The sequence below is a fragment of the Caretta caretta genome, chromosome 3 (assembly GCF_965140235.1).
Source record: "Caretta caretta isolate rCarCar2 chromosome 3, rCarCar1.hap1, whole genome shotgun sequence".
Classification (NCBI taxonomy): domain Eukaryota; kingdom Metazoa; phylum Chordata; order Testudines; family Cheloniidae; genus Caretta; species Caretta caretta.
Window position 1 is genome coordinate 47947610 of NC_134208.1, and position 25302 is coordinate 47972911.

The 25302-nt window shown below is 40.0% G+C and overlaps 1 protein-coding gene across 3 annotated transcripts in view; it reads right to left on the minus strand.

Moving 5' to 3' along the window:
- Positions 1-25302, minus strand: part of COL21A1 (collagen type XXI alpha 1 chain) — a 194401-nt gene that overhangs the window by 119166 nt on the left and 49933 nt on the right. For all 3 annotated transcript variants that reach the window (XM_075126475.1, XM_075126476.1, XM_075126477.1), the window contains exons 2-6: positions 21802-21927; positions 17088-17639; positions 10246-10414; positions 9909-10125; positions 7642-7815 (exon numbers count right to left, since the gene is read on the minus strand). In XM_075126475.1, the coding sequence (XP_074982576.1) occupies positions 7642-7815; positions 9909-10125; positions 10246-10414; positions 17088-17639; positions 21802-21889 (1200 nt within the window). In that variant the 5' untranslated portion in view covers positions 21890-21927. The remainder of the gene's footprint in view (positions 1-7641; positions 7816-9908; positions 10126-10245; positions 10415-17087; positions 17640-21801; positions 21928-25302) is intronic.

A 25302-nucleotide genomic window follows, 5' to 3' on the forward strand; every position in this document is an offset into this window, starting at 1 on the left:
CCCTTTCTTTAGATAAATGGTTCCCAATTTTGAAGGGCAACACTACATCATTACACTAATTTAACATCTCAGCTGTTTCAACTAGCAACCACCTTCCCCTTCCGTCAGTTGGTCTTCTCAGCATGAGGAAGGGCACAGCTATCAAGTTTATTATTAATTATTATTATTATTATTATTTGCATTGCCATGGCAGTTACGAGTCCCAGTCATGGACCAGAACCAGAATTGTGGAAGCCTAGATGGTTGTTAGGAAAACTCTGCTCCCTACTTGCAGCCCAGCTACATTTGTGAGATCATAGCTGGAAAGTAGGCAGGCATGTCAGGGCTGACCCATGATATTTATGGCATTTGGCAGCACTGTAAGGTTGGCAGAAAAGCTTTTAGCAATAAAGCCAAGGTCCCTTTTCTGCACTGGGTCCCAATGTACTGCCATTGCCCACCTCTCATTCAATAGGTTTTAAGGCAATCCAAATTCTCCACCGTGTCAGTTTATGCAAGACTGGGATTGGAACACACCCAATTTGAATGGAGACTAAAATGTTCACAAACAAATGGGTGCCAAGCAACAGCTGAGCTTTAAGTCTGTATACAGGGGAAATGCAAGTGGGGACAGGAAGCAAAGTGTGATGAGTGTTCTGAGTCTGATTAGTCATCTCTGAGCCTGAGGGTTTCTCTACACTGCAATAAAACACATGCAACTGGCCCATATCTGCTGACTTGGGCTGTGGGGCTATAATACTGCAGTGTAGACATTCAGGCTCAGGCTGGAGGCCAGGCATTGGGACACTTCTCCCTCACTGGGTCCCAGCACCTGGGCTCTAATCCAAGCCTGAACATCTACACTGCAATTTCATAGCCCCGCAGCCCAAACCCCGCAAGCCCAAGTCAGCTGACACAGGCCAGCCGTGGGTTTTTAACTGCAATACATACCTTGAGTGTTCCGAGCCTGAGCCACCCCATTCTGCTCAACATGGCTACCTTCTGGGGATACTCCCAGTGTGACAAAGTTCCTCCTCTGCCTTGGTGGATCCTGCACTTTCTGGTGGATTTAGTCACCTCAGAAGTTCACAGCAGTCCTCAGTTTGGCTCCTTTTGTTAGTGACACAAACCTGCCATTCACTCAGCTAACCTTATCGCTAGCCAGCAAGAGGGAAAGGAAAACAATCTCTGCAGTCTCTATTGTCCCCGACCCACAAGGTGGGACAGGCCAGATCACTTTCCAAATTAGACCTTCCCCTCTGGTGTGTCTCACAGACCAGGTCAACTCCTCCTGTGTCAGACAGGGAGTCTGGGGGAGGAAGGGGGGGGGGGGGGACCCAGGCCAACCTCTACTTCAGATTCCAATCCAAGGCCCTGTGGACAGCAGCTGTCCACAACATCTACTGTAACAGCTATGTGAGAGCTACGACTCCCTGGGCTACTTCCCCATGGTCTCCCCCAGCATCTTCTTCATCCTCACTACAGGACCTTCCTCCTTATGCCAGATAGTGTTTGTACTCCTCAGTCCTCCAGCAGCAAGTCCTCTCACTTCCCACTCCCTGCATGCCCCTCACTAACTGAAGTGAGGTCCTTTTTAAACCAGGTGCCCTGATTAGCCAGCCTGTCTTAATTGATTCTAGTAGCTTCTTAATTGGCTCCAGGTGTCCTAAATAGCCTACCTGTCTTAATTGGTTCCAGCTAGTTCCTGATTATTCTGAAACTGCCCCTGTTATCGTAGAATCATAAAATATCAGGGTTGGAAGGGACCTCAAGAGGTCATCTAGTCCAACCCCCTGCTCAAAGCAGGACCAATCCCCAATTTTTGCCCCAGATCCCTAAATGGACCCCTCAAGGATTGACCTCAACCCTGGGTTTAGCAGACCAATGCTCAAACCACTGAGCTATCCCTTACCCAGGGAAAAGGGACCAGCTTAATCTAGGGCTAATGTATCTACCTTCTATCACTCTCCTGTAGCCATCTGGCCTGACCCTGTCACACCAGCTTTTGGGGATACTCCCAGCAGTGCTGACAGCCTGCCCCTGCTGCTGCTCAAGCCATGGCTGGTTGCCTGGCATGGTTGGTCCACCATCTTCAGGATCAACTTGCCGAGCTGCAACTGGAGAATGCCTCTCTCTGCTCACAAATCCCAGTATCTCCAGTACTACCAGCTATGGTCCTTCTGAAACACGGCCCAAAGGTTCCACTGCCAGAAAGATTTGATGGGAATCGCCAGACATTCCACGGTTTTCTTAACCAGTGCCACCTTTTGTTCTGGATGTGTCCCACAATGTATCCTGATGACCAGACCAAAGTTGGGTTTATCAACCATTTATTGACTGGTGAAACCCTAGATTGAGAATCACTGCTTCTGGAGCAGATGGGCCCAATGCTGACTAATTTTGATGAGTTCATCCACGGCTTTTAGGTAACTATCGACAATCTAAATCGCACTACTGAATCCGCCTTGCAGTTTTTCAGACAAGGCCATCAGCCTCTCGGCATATGCTGCTCACTTTCAGCATCTGATTGCCAACACGGCATGGAGAGGGTCAGCCCAGATCTCCCATTTCCACCAGAGTCTGAATGACAATGTAAAAGATTAATTGGCCCAGGTTAAACCCCCCCACAATTCTGAACTCATATTGAATCATGCATCTGGATCGACAGTCATCTGTCTAAGCGATGCCAGAAAAAGAAGAGGACATAGTCACAACTCCAGCCTAGACCTGCTCCATTCCAGCCAACCCCAAGCATTATTCCATAACAGGAGCATATGCAGATTGATGTGAGGCAAAGGCATCTCATGGATCAGGAAAAAGAGTATTGGTGATAGAACAGCCTTTCCCTATTTTATGGTGGACTTAGTTACTGAGTACCCCCTTAAATCTAGACCCTTGGAAAACCTGGGAAACAACCACGTCCAGCCCTGCTAGAGAGGTTGTGGCTGGATGTAACCAAGAAATTGAGTCCTCCACAAAAGCCCCCTCTTCTGCCATCATGTATCTTGGCAGCCATAAACTGTCACCCTCCACAAGGCAGGTCTTCCTCCACCTCTTAATCCTGATTAGACCTGAAGTGAGCTGCACTCAGCTTGTGCTCATGGATTCCAGAGCTTCTAGTAATTTTATGGATGATGGGCTCAACCTCCAGTGCAGAAGACGCTCACACCAAACCAAGTGAAGTTTGATGGTAGCATGAAACTGTGCCCCTTCAAGTCCAAAATCCAAGACCATCAGAAAACTCTGCAATTTAATATAATCACCTTGCCACACTTCCTGATTATGCTCAGCATTTCTTGGCTCTCAGTGCATGATCCAAACATCTCTTGGAAGATGGAAGAGATACAATTCTAGGAAAGCTATTGCCACCAACTCCATCTAGCCGAGTCAGATGCCCAGAAAACAAGAGGAGGAATGGAAAAGTCCACTACCTTCTGTGTTCAGCAGATTCAAGGAGACAACAGTACCAAAATGTTGCTGATGTATTTGATAAAAGAAATGCTGACATCTTACTCCCACATAGACCATACAACTGCCCCATCAACCTCCAGCCAGGCACCAGAATTCTATTCAGATGGATTTATTCTGTATCAAAATCCGAATTCCAGGCCTTACGAGAACACATTGATGAGAATCTTCCAAAAAAATTTCATTTCTCCATCCACGTCTCCCACTGGGACCCTGATTTTGTTCTTTAAGAAGGATGGCTCCTTGTGTTTCTGTGTAGATCATAGTGATTTTGTTCAATGCACAATAAAGATTAATTACCCCTAGCCCTGGATCAACAAGCTGTTGAAAGGGGTTTGTGCTGCCAAGGTATTTATCAGGCTCGATATTCTTGACACTTACAACCTAGACTGCATCAGGACAATAGGGCAACAAATGGAAAACTGTGTTTTGCACGTCATGGAAATTTTGACTATCTAGTTATCCGTTTCGGTCTCTCCAGTGACCCAGCCATATTCGAGCACTTTGCCAATGACATTTTTAGGAATATTTTAGACCAGTTCATGGTGATCTATCTGGATGACATCCTCTGCTTCTCAGAAAATCAAGTCCTTCATGACCAACACATCCACCTTGTGCACAAGAATGTCTGAGCAAATGGCCTGTTCGGGAAACCCGAGAAGTATAAATCTGATCGACTTTTTGTCAACTTCTTTGGCTATGTCATTTCCCCCAGCTGGACCCCTGAAGATTGCCCACAGTCATAGAATGGGCAGCCCAAAGAACGTCCATGATGTCCAGAGTTTCCTGGAGTCTTCCAACTTTTAATGGCAGTTCATCAGAGGGTGTTCGAAGGTGGTGACCCCAATTGCCCAGCTGCTCCGGAAGAATACTATATTTGCTTGGATACCAGAAGCCCAGTCCCCCTTTGATTGGTTAAAGGAAGCACTTACATCAGCACCTATCTTTTATTTATAATTTCCTATTAATTTTTTCCAAATACAATACACCAAAATACCAGATTCATCAAAATATATAAAGTAAGTAAATAGGGTTAGGATAAATGGAAGGGAAGCGAAGAGAAGCGAAGCGACATAACTACATTAATCATAGATGTCTGAAAAGTCAGTCATATTGCTTTGAATTTTTCATGCTTTCCCTTTCTATGGAATGCCAGTCGTTCGTTAGCTGCAAGGTCAACCATATCATTGAGCCAGGCATCAATATTTGGTGGGAATTGACTTTTTCATTTTTGTAGAATTAATTTTTTAGTGACCAAAGCTGCATATTGTTACCAGGTAATTTTCAGAAATACATCCAAGAATGAAATTTATGGGGCAGAGATCCAATTTAGCATCCCGTATCCAACTGGTCATTTGACCCACCTCATACCAGAAATTCTTAATACGGGGACACTTCCAAAACATGTGAGCTAATTTAGCATTAAGGGACTTACATTTCCAACAGCAGTCAGCATTTACAAAGCCCATTACCATTAGCTTATGTGGGGCCAGCATATTAAAGTGTTTTTTGGTGAATAAGCCATAGTCATATAGGTCTACAGTTGCCTTTTTAACATAAGTTACAATTGTATTTCATTAGGATCCGCATCCATCTTGCTATATCCAGACCTGGCAAAAGCCTTTGTTGTCAAAGAAGTTGCTTCCAATTATGTGACCGGAACAGTTTCAATACAGCAGCATAGGCCTCAGGGAGTTCTTCATCCTTGTGCATTTTATCCCCGTAAACTGATGCCTGTAGATCAAAACTACGAAATCTATGACAAAGAACTGGTGGCCATCAAGGCCACTTTTAAAGAATGGCACCATCACCTGGAAGGTGTACCTTTCCCAGTCCAGGTATATATGGATCACAAGTATCAGAGTACCTGTGACTGTAAATCTCTCAATCAACACCATATCTGTCAGTCCCTTTTTTCCAGGTTCAATTACACTGTAACCTATTGCCCAGATGCCAACAATGGTAAACCTGCCATTTTGCCAATGTCACCATGAACAACTTGCTGTCTCTCATGAAGTCCCTCCTACTCCTCGATCTATTTGCAGTGAAAATTATGGCAACTGGTATGGATCTAGCTTCTGACTTGATATTCTCAGTTGAAAAAGAGATCCTCTTATTAAAATACCGGATTTATACCTCAAACAGTCAGCCACATCTAACAATACTCTGGCTATGGTATGATTCACTCCAGTTGGCCATTTCAGCCCCCCCGGAAAACGTTGAGACTCTTGAAATTTCAGATGGCCATTTTTTCATGTAGTCCTACATAAACTCCTGTGACGTGCACTTGATTGAAGACTCCCTGCACCAAACCCCTGGGCACTTTGATTCCACTGCCAATTCCATCTCAATCATGGCTGTCCATCTCCGTGGACTTTACCATTTACCTTCCCAATTACCAGGGCCACACAACTGTGCTAGTTTTTGTCGACCTACTTACAAAAATGTCCCATTTCATGCCAGGCATTCATATTTCCACTCTGGAGGTCATAGCCCAACAGTTTTTCAATCATGTATTCAAACTCCCTGGTCTACCATCTAACATTACATCTGATCGAGGACTGCAGTTAATTTCACATTTCTGGGCCACCACCATGATTTTTATGCCAACAAGGTTTCCACTGCCAGTTCCACCCACGCCACAAAGTCTCCCATGTACCCAGAGCGTTCAATCTAGTTCAACACATGCATCAAGGAGTTGAAAGCCCACCTAGAATTGGCCATAGGGGATTACAAACAAGGGAACCCCTCATATCATAGTTGGAGATAAAGAATGGCTCTTCACATAGCACATTGGCTCACCCCAACCTTCACAAAAGTTAGATTACTGATACTTTGGCTAATTTTGGGTCATCCAGCAGATCAAGTCCTGTAGCCGTCAAACTCAAACTGCCCAGGATGATGAAAAACATACCCAGTGTCCCATGACCCCTTCTGAAAGACCATATTGACAACTCCTTTCCCAGATGAGTTCAGCTACCACCTCCACCCATCATTGTCCAGGAACATGAGGAGTACCTGGTGAAGTAGATCCAAAGTTTGCCAGGGGAAGCTCATGTATCTTGTTGATTGGGAGAGTTATGGGGTGGTTTATTGTTGGTGGAAGCCGACCAACAACATACACACACACCTCCTACTTTGAGAATTCCATCAGTCACACTGTGATAAATCAGGTCAAAGGATGCCTGGCAGGCATCTTTTTCCAGGGGGTACTGTGAAGGGTGTTCTGAGCCTCATGAGTCATCTGAGGTAATTCCCTGTGAGTCTTAAGGGACCACCCAATCCACAAGCAAGAGTCTAACCAGGTGATCCTAAAGCAGGTGTATAGCCTCCTAATGTTCTACTCTGCTCAACATCACTACCTCATCAAAGATACTGTACTACCAGCTGCCTGCTCCAGCCTCTGCCTGCTCCTGCTTATGCCACAGCCAGTCACCTGGATGTCCTGACTCAAAGTGGAATACCAGTGGAATAAGTTTCAGTAGCACTACATTTGGGAACACCTTAATTACAGAATAAGCATTTCAGAGCCCTCCATGATGAAGAGAAAGAGAAGCACTATATGCTGCTGTATGAATAGCAATACAGAACTTTCATCTCTGTTACTTCATTTGTTTTATTGCTGCATCAAAAAAGATTCTTCCCCTTCCCTTAGAGTCCAGTAGTTTAAATAAAGTTTATTGCCAAAACATAGCTTCAACAAACTGTTCATTTTACTATAACATAATTCTTCTTGAGTACTCAAGGATGCCATTATGGCAAGAATGATTTTCTCTACATTGTTACTGTGTGAAATATATGTACAAACATCAGGGACAACTGCCAGTACAGAAGGAAAACTGACTGTATACATATATTGTCAAACATGAAAATTAAACAACCTGAAGAAAGAGAAAATTATTTTCCCCTAATCTCCTTCACTTACCACAATCTTAGATATTACTTGCAACAGCTGTGGTGAAAAAGAAATTCAGACTAAAGTGTGACTGTTTTTTTTAATGTTTCTGTATCTCTTTAATTACTAGCTAAAACTTTTATCTCAAATGTCAGCCCAGAAGAAATTATATTAGAAAGTATAACCTCATGGAAATAGAAGGCTGCAATGGAAATCCAAGGTAAAAGATTAACGATTACAGTACTACTGAACTGGTATAGTATCAAACTATGTTACATCTGACAATATTCTAGACTCACCTGTACAGTTTCCTCTTTCCCAGGGTACTTTCCTATTTGGGTTAGTCCACTGATGTAGATACCTAGAACAGGATGCAATGGCTTCATTTCAGTTTCTTGATCATCTATATACAAAGTTACATGTGCTTCTGTTACCAAGAGACGAATTTGATGCCAGCCTTCGTCAAACAAGGTCTAAGAAAATGGAGAAAATAAGAGACTTTAAAATATAATTTCCTAAATTTAAAGAATTATGAAATTTGATCCCAACTATTTATCCACTTGTTTTTATACATTAATAAGGCTGGTTGTTTGTGATAGCAAAATACTGCAAAAGTCATGGCTCCGTCAGAGGGAAAAAAAATGTAAAGACATACATATATAGAAAAAAATCAGAATGTCACAAGATCACCTTTATTTTACAATCAAGATTCTGCTAAGCCATTTAAAATCTTTTTTTTTCTAAAGTCACTTTCCCATAGACCACTATGCTGGATATATATCTAGAGAGAAAGCCACATTTGTAAAAATTTATAGAGGAATCCTGTTCAGCAGTGAGCTACCCAAGGTGATAAAGACCGTGGATAAAATTGTCAAAAGAGCTTAAATCCCATTTTCATTCACTTAGGACCCTAAATCTCATTACAATACAATTGGATTTAGTACCCTAAGGGCTAGATTCCCAAAGGGACTTAGGTGCTTGACTGCAAATTTAGGTATCTAAATCCAACATTTAGGCATCACAAAACAACCGCTCTGCCAGAGTTTGAATATGTAAAGCACTATATAGAATCATAGAATATAAGGGTTGGAAGGGACCCCAGAAGGTCATCTAGTCCAACCCCCTGCTCGAAGCAGGACCAATTCCCAGTTAAATCATCCCAGCCAGGGCTTTGTCAAGCCTGACCTTAAAAACCTCTAAGGAAGGAGATTCTACCACCTCCCTAGGTAACGCATTCCAGTGTTTCACCACCCTCTTAGTGAAAAAGTTTTTCCTAATATCCAATCTAAACCTCCCCCAATATAAGTACTACTACTGTTCAGCTTGAGGATACTAAGCAGAAAACACAAATGTAAAGATAATAAATGACTATTTTTCAAAACTCAGAATTGCTTTTCACTTGTGGCTTTTAAAAATGATCAGAAAAAATATCCAAAGAGAACACAACATTTTTAAGCAAATTTAATTGTAAAAGAAAAAAAATGTTAGATTGACCTACACAACTGTTACAATTCTGGCATGGCAATGCTCTCTTCCCCACTTCTACAGTGGGAAGGTTCTTCAATATTAAAAGTAATATGATCTAAGACTCCAGTTGGCACCTTTGTTTACATGGTGTTCCTTATCACGTGCTATTGGTCTTCTAAGAAATGGAATGAGTATATCGTTTCAAATGATGGTCAAAAATTAAACTTGATTTTGCCACATGGGATCACAGAAATGGTTACTCTCTCTGGAGAGTCTGAGAAGATCTCCAGAGACTATTTCATATTTATTCTTATGAGCATTCATATCCAATCCAATGTTTTAGGTACCAGTAAAGTACAACTCTGTTTATCTAAAATGTTTCTGGGACTCTAAGGTCCTTGGATAAACAAGCGTTCTAATAAATTTAGTGTAGATTGTCTATTATTCAAATAAAAAAAAAAACAACCAGATGAGGGCATTTTCACTGGACACAGAATTGGATAAACCAGGTTGCACTGACATTCACAAGTTTCTTACCAATCTACTAGAAAACAATTATTTTAATAAAAAAGTAAATAAATAAATGGAAAATAATTAATGAATTTGAAACCTCTACTGCAGGGATTTTGAACTTGTGGTCCATGGACTCCTGTGGGTCTACGAACAATGTCTGAGGGGTCCACAAAAGGTTACTGTTACCATAGAACCGTGGTTTTCAACCTGTGGTCTGAGGATCCCTGGAGGTCTGCAGATTATGTCTAAGATTTCCAAAGAGGCCTGCACCTCCATTTGAAATTTTTTAGGGGCCCGCAAATGAAAAAAGGTTGAAAACCATTGCTCTACATATACAGTGGCGAAATCCATCTCTAAAACTAGATTTTTATTAAAACACATTTACTAAGTGACAGAGATGCTATCTTTGTAATAAATACCAAATAATTTTTTCAACTTACACCAGCATGTAGTATGAGGCGTCATCCAGCGATTTTAAAATATTTACAAATTCAAGAGTGAGCTAGTATATCTTAAAGGTAAAGACTCAAGGAAATAAACCTGTACTTCCATGAATATTTCAATACAGGATCAATGTACTCATTACCTTTACACGAGGTGCAGTGAAAGTGACAACCTGAGTTCCATTTACTAAGCTTGTTGTAGTAAATGATAATGTTTTATCTTCCCCATTTACAGTAACTGTTATTTGCGGCCTCCCATCCAGGCTTAGAATCCTCCACAAATCCCATGTCTTTCTGACCTTAAACCTCTGAGTGGAGACAAACACATATGATGGAGGAAGACCTTCCGGAAACACACTCCTGGGGAGGAAAAAAAAAAAAAAAAACACATTCTAAATGGGATAGTCTGAAACAAATCCCATACACTTCTAATAAACCACATTTTTATCCCAAACTGGACAACTTTTTACAATGAAGTACCTTGTAAATTCTGACAAGTCAACGTTTGATGTTATTTCATAAGCTTTTGCATTAGAAGATGGAATCGGAATTCTCTTTTTAACCTTTTTCTTCACACCTAATCCTAGAAGGATATCAAATCCTTTTTCATCTCGAGCTGCCACTGGAATTCTTGTTGGACAAACAGATTCTATAAAGCAATAGACAGAATAGTTGACAGCAATCAATTCTGAAAACGCAAACTGCTATTTGATACTGCATCTGTTTGATAAACTGTGAAAGATTTTAGTCTAAAGTTCTCAACTTCTTTGTTTGAATACCAAAACAAGACAAGATGGAAGAAATATTGAAAGTCTTTGGGTCAAATATTTCTCCATGCTACAGGATTCAGAAGAGATGAATGAATGAAAACTGGAGTAGAAAAGCCTCAAAATACAAGGACCTGGAAGCAGAACCTGTCACATGTTCCCCTCTTTGCCAGGTGTCCTCCAAATCCCCTCCACACAGCTCTGAACTTTTGGATCTCTGAGTTTGTGGGTGGAAATAGCTGATGTGCACAGCTTGTTCTCCTGGGGACCTGATGGATATTGCAGCAGGAACATGGGGTATGTCCACATCGCAATTGTGAGTGAGACTACCAGCCCAGGTAGACAGACTTGTGCTAGCAGGGCTCAAGCTAGCATGAGAAAAATAGCAATGTGAATATTGTGGCTTAGGTGGCAGCTTGGGTTCTCAAGCCCATCTGACCCCCTGGATTTGGGTTCAGGTGGCTAGCCCGGGTCTCCACTGGAGCCGCACCAACCACATTGCTATTTTTACCAAACTAGCTCGAGCCCTGCTAGCACCAGCCTGTCTATCCTGGCCTGGAAGCTTGCTTCCAGCTGCAATGTAGACATAGCTAGTGTGGGAGACATACTCACTGTCACTAATACAGTTTGAGCTCCTCAGATGAAAGGCAGTACAGATATGTAAAACATTATTATATCTCCATTTCTGTAAAGCTTTTTATGAGGGATAGATTATCACAGCCATTAATCAGATACACACGGGCACCCTAGATATCCAGCTACAGAAGCAGCTTCCTATTTCAAGAGGGTAGATGTGCAGCTCTTGCCAGTTTAGCCAGGGCATAGCTGGCTGAGACTGGTCCCTTCTCAATGATCGGATTCATGAGAATGAGATCCCCTAATTGTCTATTGACAGTAGTTTGTGTGTGTGTGTGTTACAGAAATAAACCGTGAAGAGAGAAGGATTTATCCCTGGATGATGGTTCTGGTACAGGACATAGACAGAAGAAAGATGCCCATTAGGCCAAAGAGTCTTGTGGCTCCTTCTGAATGTGGGGACTGAGGGAGCCTGCCCCCCTAATGTACATGGAGTCATTTGCTCACAACAGGGATGGTGAGGAGAGATCACCACTCATCTCTGATGACAGGTACTAAAATATCGGGCTACATGGAGGAATCCCAATATCTTCATTATTTTATTCCTATGATGCTTAACTGTGAAAAACAACATGAGGATCTCTGATGTGATCAACTTTCTGCTCATTCTGGGCTTGTCTACACAGCAAGTTAGTGCACAACAAACCACCATGTGAATCTACAGTGCACCAGCTTGCTAAACACTAACCTGCCATATGAACACTGCTACCATATTGCACCACACTAAGCAGCACTCAAGACTTTCCCTGCACTGTGTAAGTGTCCACAAAGCGAGTTAGTGCCCAGCAACCTGGTGCACTGTAGATTTACACTCTGGCTTGCCGTGCACTAATTCACTGTGCAGACAAGCTTTCTGTGAACAATCCTTTAGACTTTACAAACAGAGATGATGGGGCACTGAGGGGAAGAGTCATGGATTAACTAGCACCATTTTCCATTATTTGTAATCAACCCCTTTTTAATAATACAGCATTAAAAAAAGCTGTTACGTATTTAAAAAAAAAAAAACATTCTCCACATGCTGTAACAGAAAAGCAAACAATTAGATGTGCAGAAAATCCTCCACTCTTCATTATTAATACAGAGAGTCAAAAAAGTAGCTCCAATACGCACTTACTTCTGAAGCTTTCTTTTCTAAAGCACTCCTTCATTTACTTTAGCAATTCACAACTAAATGCATAAAATGTAATGCTAGTGTGAAGAATTTTTTGAGATGTAAAGGACTTATGTAAGTAAAGAGCGTATTTACTTTTGACCGATAACAAAGGCATGGGAATTAATTTTTAAAAGCCTTACAAATGGTACCAAAGAGTAACACGAGTTTGGGTGTTTAGTGCCTTAGAGTTGGATTAATTCCAATTAATCAACCTTAAATCAGAGTGAAATAGGAGAGGGGTAAAGTTATAACTATTTTTGAGTTACAACAATTGCATTTTGACTTCTTTGCACTCAATATGAACTATGATCCATCAAGTCTGCTTTAAAGCTCTTTTCATTGTACAGATATGGTGTGATATGTTTTCTGTTGAACTTAAAGTTGGCTGAATGTTACCTTTTTTTGTGTTTGTTTTTAAACAAAAACAATACTGGGCAATGGACCTAAAATGGTAAAAAACAATTGAATTATGTGCTGAAGCCAACATTTCTTTTCATTGATATATATTATCTTATTAAAAACAGACAATTTTCCTTGTTATAATATATGCTTAAACTATTTATTGTACATACATTTTCACTATTCAAATTTTCCACTGTTCAATAGGAAAATATCAGTTCATAGTCAAGAAAGAGGTTAGAAATACATTCCAAAAAAGGGTCTCAGATCTCCATCTGGACCAGCCGTGGGTTAGGGCCAAGTGCTAAAAGGGAGAACTCAAGTTTTGATGCCAGAGAATAATCAGCACAGAGGTCTAGACCATGGCTAGCCCTTACATCTTCTTCCTCTCTTGAACATGTGAGTAAGAAACCTTTTCCCCCTTGTGCACCCCTGCCTGCCCCCTCAGAGGCCAGCCATAACTGGATTCCCCCAACATTCAATAAGACATTATGAAATAGCCATCTAGTCAATGGCTATTCCATCCTCCATCTCTTTCTGAAAGCCAAGAATTACTGAAATCATGCACTACTTACACTCTGGAAAATAAAATATCCAGGGTCTGGAAGATCCCAGAACAATTATTTACACAGCACAAACATAGTTGGTGTTCTTATTCATATCAAAACACGGGAGCAAGGTTGAGTCAACATACTTCTGATGTTAAATTAGAACATTGATAAATTATTGCTTCAGCTGGTCTTTTTGACTGGATTAAAAAACATGCACATGCAGCAAAATCACTGAGTCAGTTTCTAAACTCAGTTACACCAAAGTTGACCAAGTGTGTCTACTGTGAATATGGATACAAGACATTCATACTAGCTGACACGAGAACTAGGGCCATAATCTGATCTCAGTTATGCCAGTGGAAATCCAGGATCACCCTAATTAGTTCAATCCAGAAATAAGGGTCCCTTGAAGTAACTGGAGTTACTCTGAGTTTATGCTGAAGTAACCAAGATTAAAACCTGACCCTGAGATTCCCATATACATATTTCATGCATTAAAGAGATATAAAAGAATTATGTGGGTTAAAACGGACCTTTATGCCACGGAGGCAGGATTGTTTTCATAATACCAACACCATCCACAATAGATGATCCTGCTCTCCCTGAAGGCAGTAGTAGTTTTGCGATTGGCTTCATTGGGAGCAGAACTGGACTCAACGCTGAATATTGCCCGTGATGGCAATTCCACAGCCTCCCTTGACGGCTTGCTTCATTATGTCACTTTTCCTTATACTTAACCTAATTTTGCCTTGCTGCAGCCTCAGACTACTTGTTGTTCAGTCTCATTAGTTAATGCAAATAATTGATCCCTCTCTCCTTCATAATCTCTCTTCACGTACCGCTAAATCACTGCATTGACTATTGTTTTTTTAATACACTACTGACATGCAAAGATTGCATGTAAAAGTGAAGAGAAAGAATCCTTCCTTTATTATATTAAGGCTGGTAAAATCTCAGACATTCAAATGCAGAAAACTGTATCATTTACCCTGAGGCTATCAGTTTTGCCCAGGTTGCTAGTGCCCTGTGAAACAACTTCTCACTCTCTCTCCAGACAGGAGGGCAAGCCATGAATTGGACAATGAGTCCCAAAAGAAAAGTGTTCTTACTCGCTCCCTTGCCAGACCAAGCACATCACCTGCAAGTCATGGAACATAAGGCCTCTGTCAGCATGGGGAGAAAGTTCTACAGCAAGTTTCTAACCTTGGCTTTCTATTTGGCAACAGAGTGTTGTTAGGATATAGATATTCAGGCCTGTCTGTAAAGGCCTGTACTTTAAGAATTTAGGTGTATTCTTATCACTTGGCTAGTTAGAGGTATAAAAGAAAGAATCAAAATCACTGTCTGCCAGTGTAAGGTCCTTCTCTTACTGTGACAGTCTGAGGCCCTGTGCTTAGGCTCAGGCCTTTGGCTAAGCAGCAGAGGCAGCCATAAGCTAGGAAGCGAACAGTCACATCCTCACATTCCAAACTAGTCACATTGAAATAAGGTGCTATTGGGCTGTCAGGCACTATCAGGACAGGATTGTATTCCTATCACCTCCAGAGAAAGGGAAGTGCCTAGAAGATGTAAAAGGAAACTTAGTTTGATAGCATCCTGTCTGGCAAGAACTCACTTATCAATAGCTGGGATGTGAAATCCTCACTTCTGTATTGTCTTGTCATTATAGTTCCCACTTTGCTATTGTTTGTCTGTATAATCTCTGTCTGGTTCTGTGATTGTTTCTGTCTGCTGTATAATTAATTTTGCTGGGTGTAATCTAATTATTGTGGTGGGATATAATTGGTTAGCTAATCATGCTACAATATGTTAGGATTGGTTAGTTAAATTTCAGTAGAATGATTGGTTAAGGTATAGCTAAGAATATTACTATATAAATTAGGGGCAAACAGGAAGTAAGTTGGGATTCGAAAATAAGGAAAAAGGAACTTGTATTTAAGCTTGCTGGAAGTTCACCCCAATAAACATCGAATTGTTTGCACCTTCGGACTTCGGGTATTGTTGCTCTCTGTTCATGCGAGAAGGACCAGGGAAGTGGGAGAGTGAAGGAATAAACTCTCTAACAAGTGTGCTCACACAATAAACTTAAACCAACTTATTGAAGTTGGTAGTCTTGTGCTATTTAATCATGTTTTTACACTTATTTGCACATGGTCAAGGACATGGAAATAAAAGCTTGAATAGGTCTGATGTTGTTGAGTGCTGCCCATTCATTGCTTCTGTGTTATTGATGAATGCTCATGTCACAGAACTCCCTCTCCCCACAATCAAATGAATCCCCATTAAGAGAGAAATACAGCAACTAGATTTTTAAAAGGTGCTAGATAATTTCATGGCCATTAGTAACATATATATATTCTAAAGCAGGTACCTAAATCACATACTTCAGGACAGTAATTGATTAACACAGGGTTCAGGAAGGGAGTCCTGTACATACACCAGTGCACAGCTGGCCAGGTTGTTCATTGGGAAGGTTGACCCTCTTCTAAAGAATCAGATTTAGGCAGTGGTATCCTCCATCAAGATACCTGAGTTGACATACTATGGGTCTACCTTGGCAAATTGTATGTAAAGAAAATAATCTACAGGTCTTTACTCTGGGAAAGTTCTCCCCTGTAGTTGATATACTGTAACTTAAATAGTGGGGGGGGGGGGGGGGGGGAAAGCCAATCTAAAAAACAACTGAAGTCTGTTTAAACATTATGTACATGTTTAAACAGACTTCAGTCGTTTTTTAGATTGGCTTCCCCCCCCCACTATTTAAGTTACAGTATATCAACTACAGTACATTGGATGACTGTAACTTTCATTCATGTATCAAGAGACTAACACTTGTATCTCAATAAACAATTACCACATTTTTTCAATGAAGTCCATACTTCTAGATAAAAACACAGGAAAATATTTTTAATTTTGCTCCTGCTAAATGCACAAACATTGTACCACGGAAGTATGTCTTGTATCAACTCTTAATAGTATGACAAGCACAACAAACATGCTGCTGACGCATGCTATATTCATTGTAACAAACAAAGTCCTTCTCTGTGATGGGTTTTGGAAGCATTATGCCAACTTTTTAGAGGACTGTAAGTTTCATAACATTATTATAAAAAAAAAATCAGTGAGCAGTTATTTTTCTAACATTTCAAGTTTTAAAAGTCACTTTAAAGTGCTGTTTTTGGCTAATTCTTCTACAAAAAATGCTATTTAAAATTATGCAGAATGTTTTGGCAAAATCCACTGGAATTGTAACAAAATCCTCTAAATCTCTTCTGGGCTTCTCAGCACATGCTAGTAGAAGCACTCCTATTATAAACGTGAACCTCTCTTCCCATTTGTTAAGAAGAGGTGATAAACAGTGTTGCAGACTTAAGCCAAATGTAACTGGAAATACAGAACTAGTATTCACACTTTTTTTTTTTAAATCCCTGAAGGTTTAACTCAACACGCATTAAAATTAACCTCAATATTTTCAGCACTAATGCAAAGACCTTGAGTGATTTATGTTTTCAAATTCTGGTAAAGCAAAGGGAAGATTTTCATATAAAAATCACACACACGGAGATGAAAATATACAACATATTAACATATCACACCTCAAAAATGTTTCCTTTTTTATTAGGAAAAAAAATAATACTGCATCAAAAATCAGGAGAAGCTCATACAATAGCTAACAAAACTTGTTATTATTCATTAGTGGCTGAGCTATATGTTTACCAAAAGGACACCAATGAAATACTGCAATATGCACACAGCAGTACATATCACAAGACTTTGCAACTATCTATGTTCCAAAGATATATTATGGCTTACCTTCACAGAGTTTCTGCTTTATTACTTCTCTTATTCTGGATATTGCAATATAATCTTCAACGTAAAAGACATAAGTTGATGAGGGCTTGTTGGCAATAGCTCTAAGTTCATCCTCCTCAATTTCTGAGCCAACACCAATAGCAAACAAAGTGATTTTGTTTTTCCTTGCTGCTGCCGCTGCATCTTTGACTTCATCTTGGGACTTGCCATCAGTGAGAACAACAGCTATTTTAGTTAGAAATCTTGAGGATTTAGCAAAAAGGTGGTCAATCGCAAACTGAATCGCTCTTCCTGTTCTCGTATTTCCACCTAAATATTGTATGGATTCCATTTCTCCGATTAGATTTTCAGTGGAATCATGAGTTCCTAGTGGGATTTCAAGTACAGGGTAATCACTGTACTGTACTACTCCAACTTGAATAAACTTTGGCCCTATGTCAAAATTTCTTGTAATATTGACAAGCCACCTTTTGATAATTTCAAAGTTTTCTGGGCCAACACTGTAGGAGCCATCTAAGATGAAAACTAAATCCGCTGGAGCAGTTCTGCAACCTAAAGACAAAAATCAAAGCAATACTTTTAATGGGGATCTTCTCTACTGCAAGAAATCCTTTTTTCATTTATCAGTGATTGGTTATATTGTAGTCAGCTGGCCAAAATATTTTGTAAATTGTTCATTTATAATCACCATATCAAAAAATCTACTAAATTTATCAGAAGACAAGCTATTTTCAGTCAGACCTGCAGACTTGACTTGGCACCTGAAAAAAATCAAGCTGTGCTCTGTTTTGCACATTATCACCATCCATAACCAACAATAAAAACTCTGGAATCAGAATTGCAGCTGGCAATTGCATTTGATGCCTGAGATAGAAAAGAATGCAGCTTTCACTTCCATACCTGTATTTGTCTGCAATGATGACAGCAATAAAAAAGCAGATCTGACACAAAACACACACGGGCAGGGTACAGCTAATTACAGCAGCAAGGTATTTTTCCCCTCAGTCATTTTCTGATCACAACCCCACTGTAAAATTTCTCTGACACTGGTACCAAGCACCAACAGTAACAATTATAGAGCATTTAATTCTGTTGAATGGCACTGGTAGCCCATTATAATTCAAGGAGATGTCATCGAACCACTTGAGCTCAATAACATAAGAGTGGAGCATGTGTTTATGGGCATAGTAGTTAGGAGGTGCATTATTTTTATTATAAAGTGTAATGCAATTGCATAATGACAGCTGCATAGATTTCAATATTTACTGTCTTATTGTTGCTATACAAACAGTAATCTGAATCACGTGACTTCTGGAGGAGAGGTGTACAAAGGACAATTTTGGAATAAGTAAGCCATATGCATCTAATAAATAGTGGTCTTTGTCTTGGAGCCTTACTAGAGTTCAACTTGCTCCTAAGGAATTTTCCTTGAAACAACAATCAGTTCCCATTTTTTAAAAATACAGACTTTCCCTTCCTGCAGGAGACGTAAAATATTATGGCTACAGGATCATACATCAGGAACCTTTCATCAGTGACAATTCATAGAATCATAGAACTGAAAGGGACCTCGAGAGGTCATCTACTCATGGCGGGACTAGTTATCTAGACTATTCCTGACAGGTATTTGTCTAACCTGCGCTTAAAAATCTCCAATGATGGAGATTCCATAACCTCTCTAGGCAATTTATTCCAGTGCTTAACCACCCTGATAGTCAGGAAGCTTTTCCTAATGTCCAACCTAAACCTCCCTTGCTGAAATTTAAGCCCATTTCATCTTGTCCTATCCTCAGAGGTTAAGAAAAACAATTTTTCTTCCTCTTCCTTGAAAACTTATGTCCCTTCTCAGTCTTCTCTTTTCCAGACTAAACAAATCCAATTTTTTCAATCTTCCCTCATAGGTCATGTTTTCCAGACCTTTAATCATTTTTGTTCCTCTTCTGTGGACTCTCTCCAATTGGTCCACATCCTTCCTGAAACGTGGCACCCAAAACTGGACACAATATTCCAGCTGAGACCTAATCAGAGCAGAGTAGAGCGGAAGAATTACTTCTCGTGTCTTGCGTGCAACACTCCTGCTAATTCATCCCAGAATGATGTTCGCTTTTTTTGCGACAGCGTTACACTATTGACTCATTTAACTTGTGGTCCACTCTGACCCCCAGATCCCTTTCCGCAGTACTCCTTCCTAGGCAGTCAGTTCCCATTTTGTATGTGTGCACCTGGTTGTTTCTTCCTAAATGGAGTACTTTGCATTTGTCCTTATTGAATTTCATCCTATTTACTTCAGACCATTTCTCCAGTTTGTCCAGATCATTCTGAATTTTAATCTTTTCCTTCAAAGCACTTGCAACCCCTCCCGGCTTGGTATCAGTTGCAAACTTTATAAGTGTACTCTCTATGCCATTATCTAAATCATTGATGAAGATATTGAACAGAACCGGACCCAGAACTGATCCCTGAGGGATCCCACTCGTTACGGCCTTCCAGCATGACTGTGAACCACTGATAACTACTCTCTGGGAATGGTTTTCCAAGCAGTTTTGCACCCACCTTATAGGAGCTCCATCTAGGTTGCATTTCCATAGTTTGTTTATGAGAAGGTCATTGGGGGACAGTATAAAAAGCTTTACTAAAATCAAGATATACCACGTCTATCGCTTCCCCCGCCCCCATCCACAAGACTTGCTACCTTGTCAAAGAAAGCCATCAGATTGGTACGACACTATTTGTTTTTGACAAATCCATGCTGACTGTTACGTATCACCTTATTATCTTCGAGATGTTTGAAAACTGAGTGCTTAATTATTTGCTCCATTATTTTTCCAGGTACAGGAGTTAAGTTGACTGGCCTGTAATTCCCCGGGTTGTCCTTATTTCCCTTTTTACAGATGGGCACTATATTTGCCCTTTTCCAGTCTTCTGGAATCTCTCCCTTCTTTCATGACTTCTCAAACAATCGATAATGGCTCAGATATCTCCTCAGTCAGCTCCTTGAGTATTCTAGGATGCATTTCATCAGGCCCTGGTGACTTGAAGACCTCTAATTTGTCCAAGTAATGTTTAACTCGTTCTTTCCCTATTTTAGCCTCTTCTGATCCTACCTCATTTTCACTGGCATTCACTACATTAGACATCCAATCACCACCAACCTTCTTGGTGAAAACTGAAACAAAGAAATCATTAAGCATCTCTGCCATTTCTACATTTTCTGTTTTTACTTTTCCCCCTCATTGAGAAATGGGCCTACCCCGTCATTGGTCTTCCTCCTGCTTCTAATGTATTTGTAGAATGTGTTTTTGTTACCCATTATGTATCTAGCTAGTTTGATCTCATTTTGTGCCTTGGCCTTTCTAATTTTGTCCTTACATACTTGTGTTATTTGTTTATATTCATCCTTTGTAATTTGACCTAGTTTCCACTTTTTGTAGGACTCTTTTTTGATTTTTAGATCATTGAAGATCTCCTGGTTAAGCCAGGGTGGTCTCTTGCCATACTTTCTATCTTTCCTACGCAGTGGGATTGTTTCCTCTCGTGCCCTTTATAATGTCTCTCTGAAAAACTGCCCTCTGTCTTCCATTGTTTTTCCCCTTAGACTTGCGTCTCATGGGATCTTACCTACCAGCTCCCTGAGTTTGCGAAAGTCTGCCTTCTTGAAATCCATTGTCTTTATTGTGCTGTTCTCCCTTCTACCATTCCTTAGAATCATAAGTTCTATCATTTCATGATCACTTTTACCCAAGCTGCCTTCCACTTTCAAATTCTCAACCAGTTCCTCCCTATTTGTCAAAATCAAATCTAGAACAGCCTCTCCCCTGGTAACTATCTCCACCTTCTGAAATAAAAAATTGTATCCAATACATTCCAATAACTTATTGGATAATCTGTGCCCTGCAGTGTTATTTTCCCAAAAGATGTCTGAGTAGTTGAAGTTCCCCATCACCTCCAAGTCCTGTGCTTTGGGTGAATTTGTTAGCTGTTTAAAAAAAGCCTCATCCACCTCCTCTACCTGGTTAGGTGGTCTGTAGTAGACCCCTACCATGACATCAGCCTTGTTTTTTACCCCTTTTATCTTTATCCGGAGACTTTCAGCAAGTCTGTCTCCTATTTCCATCTCAATCTCAGTCCAAGTGTATACATTTTTAATATATAAGGCAACACCTCCTCCCTTTTTTCCCTGCCTGTCCTTCCTGAGTAAGCTGTACCCTTCTATACCAATATTCCAGTCATGCGTATTATCCCACCAGGTCTCTGTGATGCCAACTATGTCATAGTTGTTTATTTACTAGCATTTTGAGTTCTTCCTGCTTATTCCCCATACTTCTTGCATCAGTATACAGCCATCTACGATACTGATTTGATTCCCCACCCTCCCCATTCTGTCTTGTCTCTCCTTTATCCCTGCTCTAACAGCCCATACTCCCCCCCCCCCCCCCCCCAAATTCCAAACTTTCTCCCAGGTCTCGATGTTCTTGACTTACCCGTGGGCTTTGGTCACTTGCCCCCTTCGAACCTAGTTTAAAGCCCTCCTCACTAGGTTAGCCAGTCTGTATGCAAATATGCTCTTCCCCTTCCTCGATTCACCATTGACATTTCATCCTAGTAAGCACCATATGTGGATGTGGATACAGATAGCATATTCAGGGGACTGGATTATGATACACTTGTTTTTAACTAGCCAGGACACAAATAAAATTAAATAAATCTCTCTTACTTGCTCTTATTTCACCATCTTCAGCCGAGACGTAATCCTGAAGTAGCAGGATTAAAATTGTCTGAAGAAACTTTAAGTTCTGTGCCATGTATATTTTATTTCCAAAGTTTTAAGTCCTAAATTAAACTGTAAAAAGAAAATATATTACAGTTCTATCAAACGAAAATACAACTGAACAGTTATGCTTTGCAAATTGTGCATAAAAATGACTCGGGATCAAATCTAGCTAGTAGTCCTACTGACTAGGTTCCGTAACTTCAGGTGTACTATCCATGTAAGTAATGTGAGAAAGATTTGACCCTTATTCTAGAATTATAACCATCTCCTAGGTATTATCTGAAACAACTATCATTTTACTATAGGGTATTATATAAGAGTAACAAGTACATTATGTCCTAAAGCCACAAATTTGAAATTGTCCCATGAAATGTAATTCGCTTAGGATGCACAGCTGCTTCATTCTTCTTAAGAGGGGACAAATTGTCTGAGGCACAGAGCACAATATGGGTCTTTGCATGATTGTAGTCCCCTTCACCATACCTAGCTATTGGAATTGTAATAGGAAAAGAAATGCAGTTTTCCTCCCCAAAATAATGTTGGTTTATGTGATTTACACTATTTCATATACTATTATGAACTCAAAGAAAGAGGGTCAGATTCTGATCTCAATGATTGTGGTGTAGAACTGGGGGTGATACTCCTGATTTCAGTGGCATTACTGCAGATTTAATCTCCTGTCACTGAAATCAGAATCTTGTCCCAAATGTGTTACAGTAGAGCTGTGCATTAGAGGGGGAATAAGATGAGCACAATGCCATGCATTAATGCACGTTATCACTAAATTGCTTCCACTAATATTAGCAGATGCAACATGCCATGACAAATTTCATATTGCCTTTTCTCCATTCCAGTTTTTACTCTGGATATTCTCTCCCATCTTCTGTTTGCTCCAACCCCTGATTTGCACCTATTTGTTTACACGATACATTTTATTTTAACCACATCTTATAACTATACTCCTTGCTTAATTCCATGTCTGTTATGTATTAAAATAGGACTCTAATGAATAAAAATGAAATAGGGCTACTTTGGAATATTATACTTTACTCTTAATTAATTTTAAACTAATTTCAAGACACAGAGGAGACAAAGACTTTAAATTTTTACTTTGTGTGTTTTCATCTTCTAGAACACAAGCATATCTTTAATGGTCATATTCTGTTCTCAGTTACAAAATGCAAACCTCTGGTCAGTGGCGAAAATGCACTGCTGGCACAAGCAAGTGAATTTGGTCAAGTGTGGTTGCACAAATGTAATGCAGACCAGAATTTGATCCTCACCTGCTTATCTGTGTGCACAGTCTTAATAAATCTGCAGGCTCTTTTTCTGCTTAGTACATTGTCAGCATCTCCTGTGTGTCATGACAGTGGCAATATCCACTGAATTCCTTGGTTTTGATACAAAACATAGTCCTCTGTTGACTAGTAGTTGGTCAGACAACTTTTTTTAATCTCTTCAGCAAGCAAATCAATAACTCAACGGGGGCCCAGTTTTAAAAGATGCTAAACACCCTGAACTCCCACTGAATTTAGAACGTTTCAGAACAAGACCAAACTAATATAGACATTGCCCTCCGGCCCTGCATCCTTCTCCTCTGTCAACCATGTTGGTCTTGACCATCCACTTGTTCATTTGTCTAACAAACATCTTTACATTCTTTTTGCCAAGAATCCTCTCCCTGAGCTGATCTCCAGGGTCACTACCATATCCTCTTTCAAATCCCTCCTCAAGACCCATGTCTTCAGTGATTCACACATGAAATGGGCCTACAAATAATACATAGGCGGAGGCGCCACTGGATGTAAATGAAATATATTTGTTTAACAACATAATAAAATGTCAGCGTACTTTATTTAAATGTATAACACTTGTACATATATGTATACTGTCCTTCTCCCTCATTCTTTGTATGTTGCTTGTCTCCTTTGACTGTAAACTTTTTAGTGCAAAAAAGGGGTCTTCCTATATGTATAGACAGAATCTCCCACCCTGGTGATAATTAGAAACCGATTAGATGTGAAGAAACTTCTAAGTACTACAGAACACCCACTCTGGATACAGGCATGCAGTATTTTGTTTTGACATATGAGAAGTGCCACAAGTAGCAGGTAAATGGAAACAAATAATTATTCCCTTTACCAAAAGTAGCCAAAGGAGTACAATGAAAAGAATGGTTCCAGAGTAGCAGCCGTGTTAGTACTAGGCATCCAGAAAAGAATCAGTAGAGAATCTACATTCTGTAACAGTTTAATAGACGCTTGGTCCCACAAATACCAACCTACCAGATGTAAAGTTTTTATTAGGTTGATGATGGGGGGGGGGGGAGTTTTACTGAGATTTAAGAACAAGGCAAAAATTATTGAAAAGGTAAGAATTTCAGATTCAAGTTTATTCTCTGTGGATTCATGATAGTTATGCACTAAATGAAAGATGTGCAACTTGAACAAGTTCTCCAAACACACACAGAATTTTTCCATTATTTTGGGGAATTTTTCTTACTTAGCATATGAGCCAAAAGGAGTACATTGCTGTAGTTTGGCTTCTAAGTCAGCTTCTTGCATTTTCTATTACTTACAAGGCATTCATCTCAGTCCAACTTTTTTTTTAATTTCCTCCATACACAACCTCTGTAAAATCTGACTTCTGACCTGAGCTGAAGCTAAATACTAGGGACTTAAAAACAAAGCACAAAAGAAACATCAGCTTCCAAAAATGCTAGTTAACTTATAACAAGCAAAGAGGAGGCAATGTTAACACTTGCAAGAAACCTATTTTATTTTACCTCTTTCAAATTATTATGGTGTACGTAAGTCAATACGACAAGCTGACACGATCATGTTCTTTTTCAAATAAACCTACTTTTCTGCAACACGTTTTATTTATTTATTATTTGTATTGTAGTAGAATGTACGAGCTCCAATCAGGGACCAGAACATATTCTGCTAGGAGCTGTACAAACACAGAATGTCCCTTCCCAACAGGATTTGTGCACACTTCATTGTGAACACAAATTACTTTCCCTTCTGTCCCCACCATAACTACCATAGTCCCAAAGAAATCTATAATCAGACTGTTAAGGAACCTCAACTCAAGAACTTTCGATCTCCGGTGGTTTGTTGTTTTTTTTTAAATGTACTACATTTACTTACAAAGTACAAACAGAACTTAAGAAACAAAAGACAGCATGCCTGTTATACGTGAATAAAAGTCTGTATGCATTAATATATATTACCTATTATGCTTGCATTTGTTAGGTTTGCTAAGATAGGAATTTTCTTTCAACCTGATCTAGTAGTAGAAAAGTTTACTTACCCTCTTTTGTACTGGAAGACCAGAATGTTTCTAGCCCTGGCAAACTGCAGATCCTAAAAATCAAATAATTCTTTATGATTACGATCTTGCCTCTCCCTGCTCCCACTTCAATTCTCACCTTACTTTATC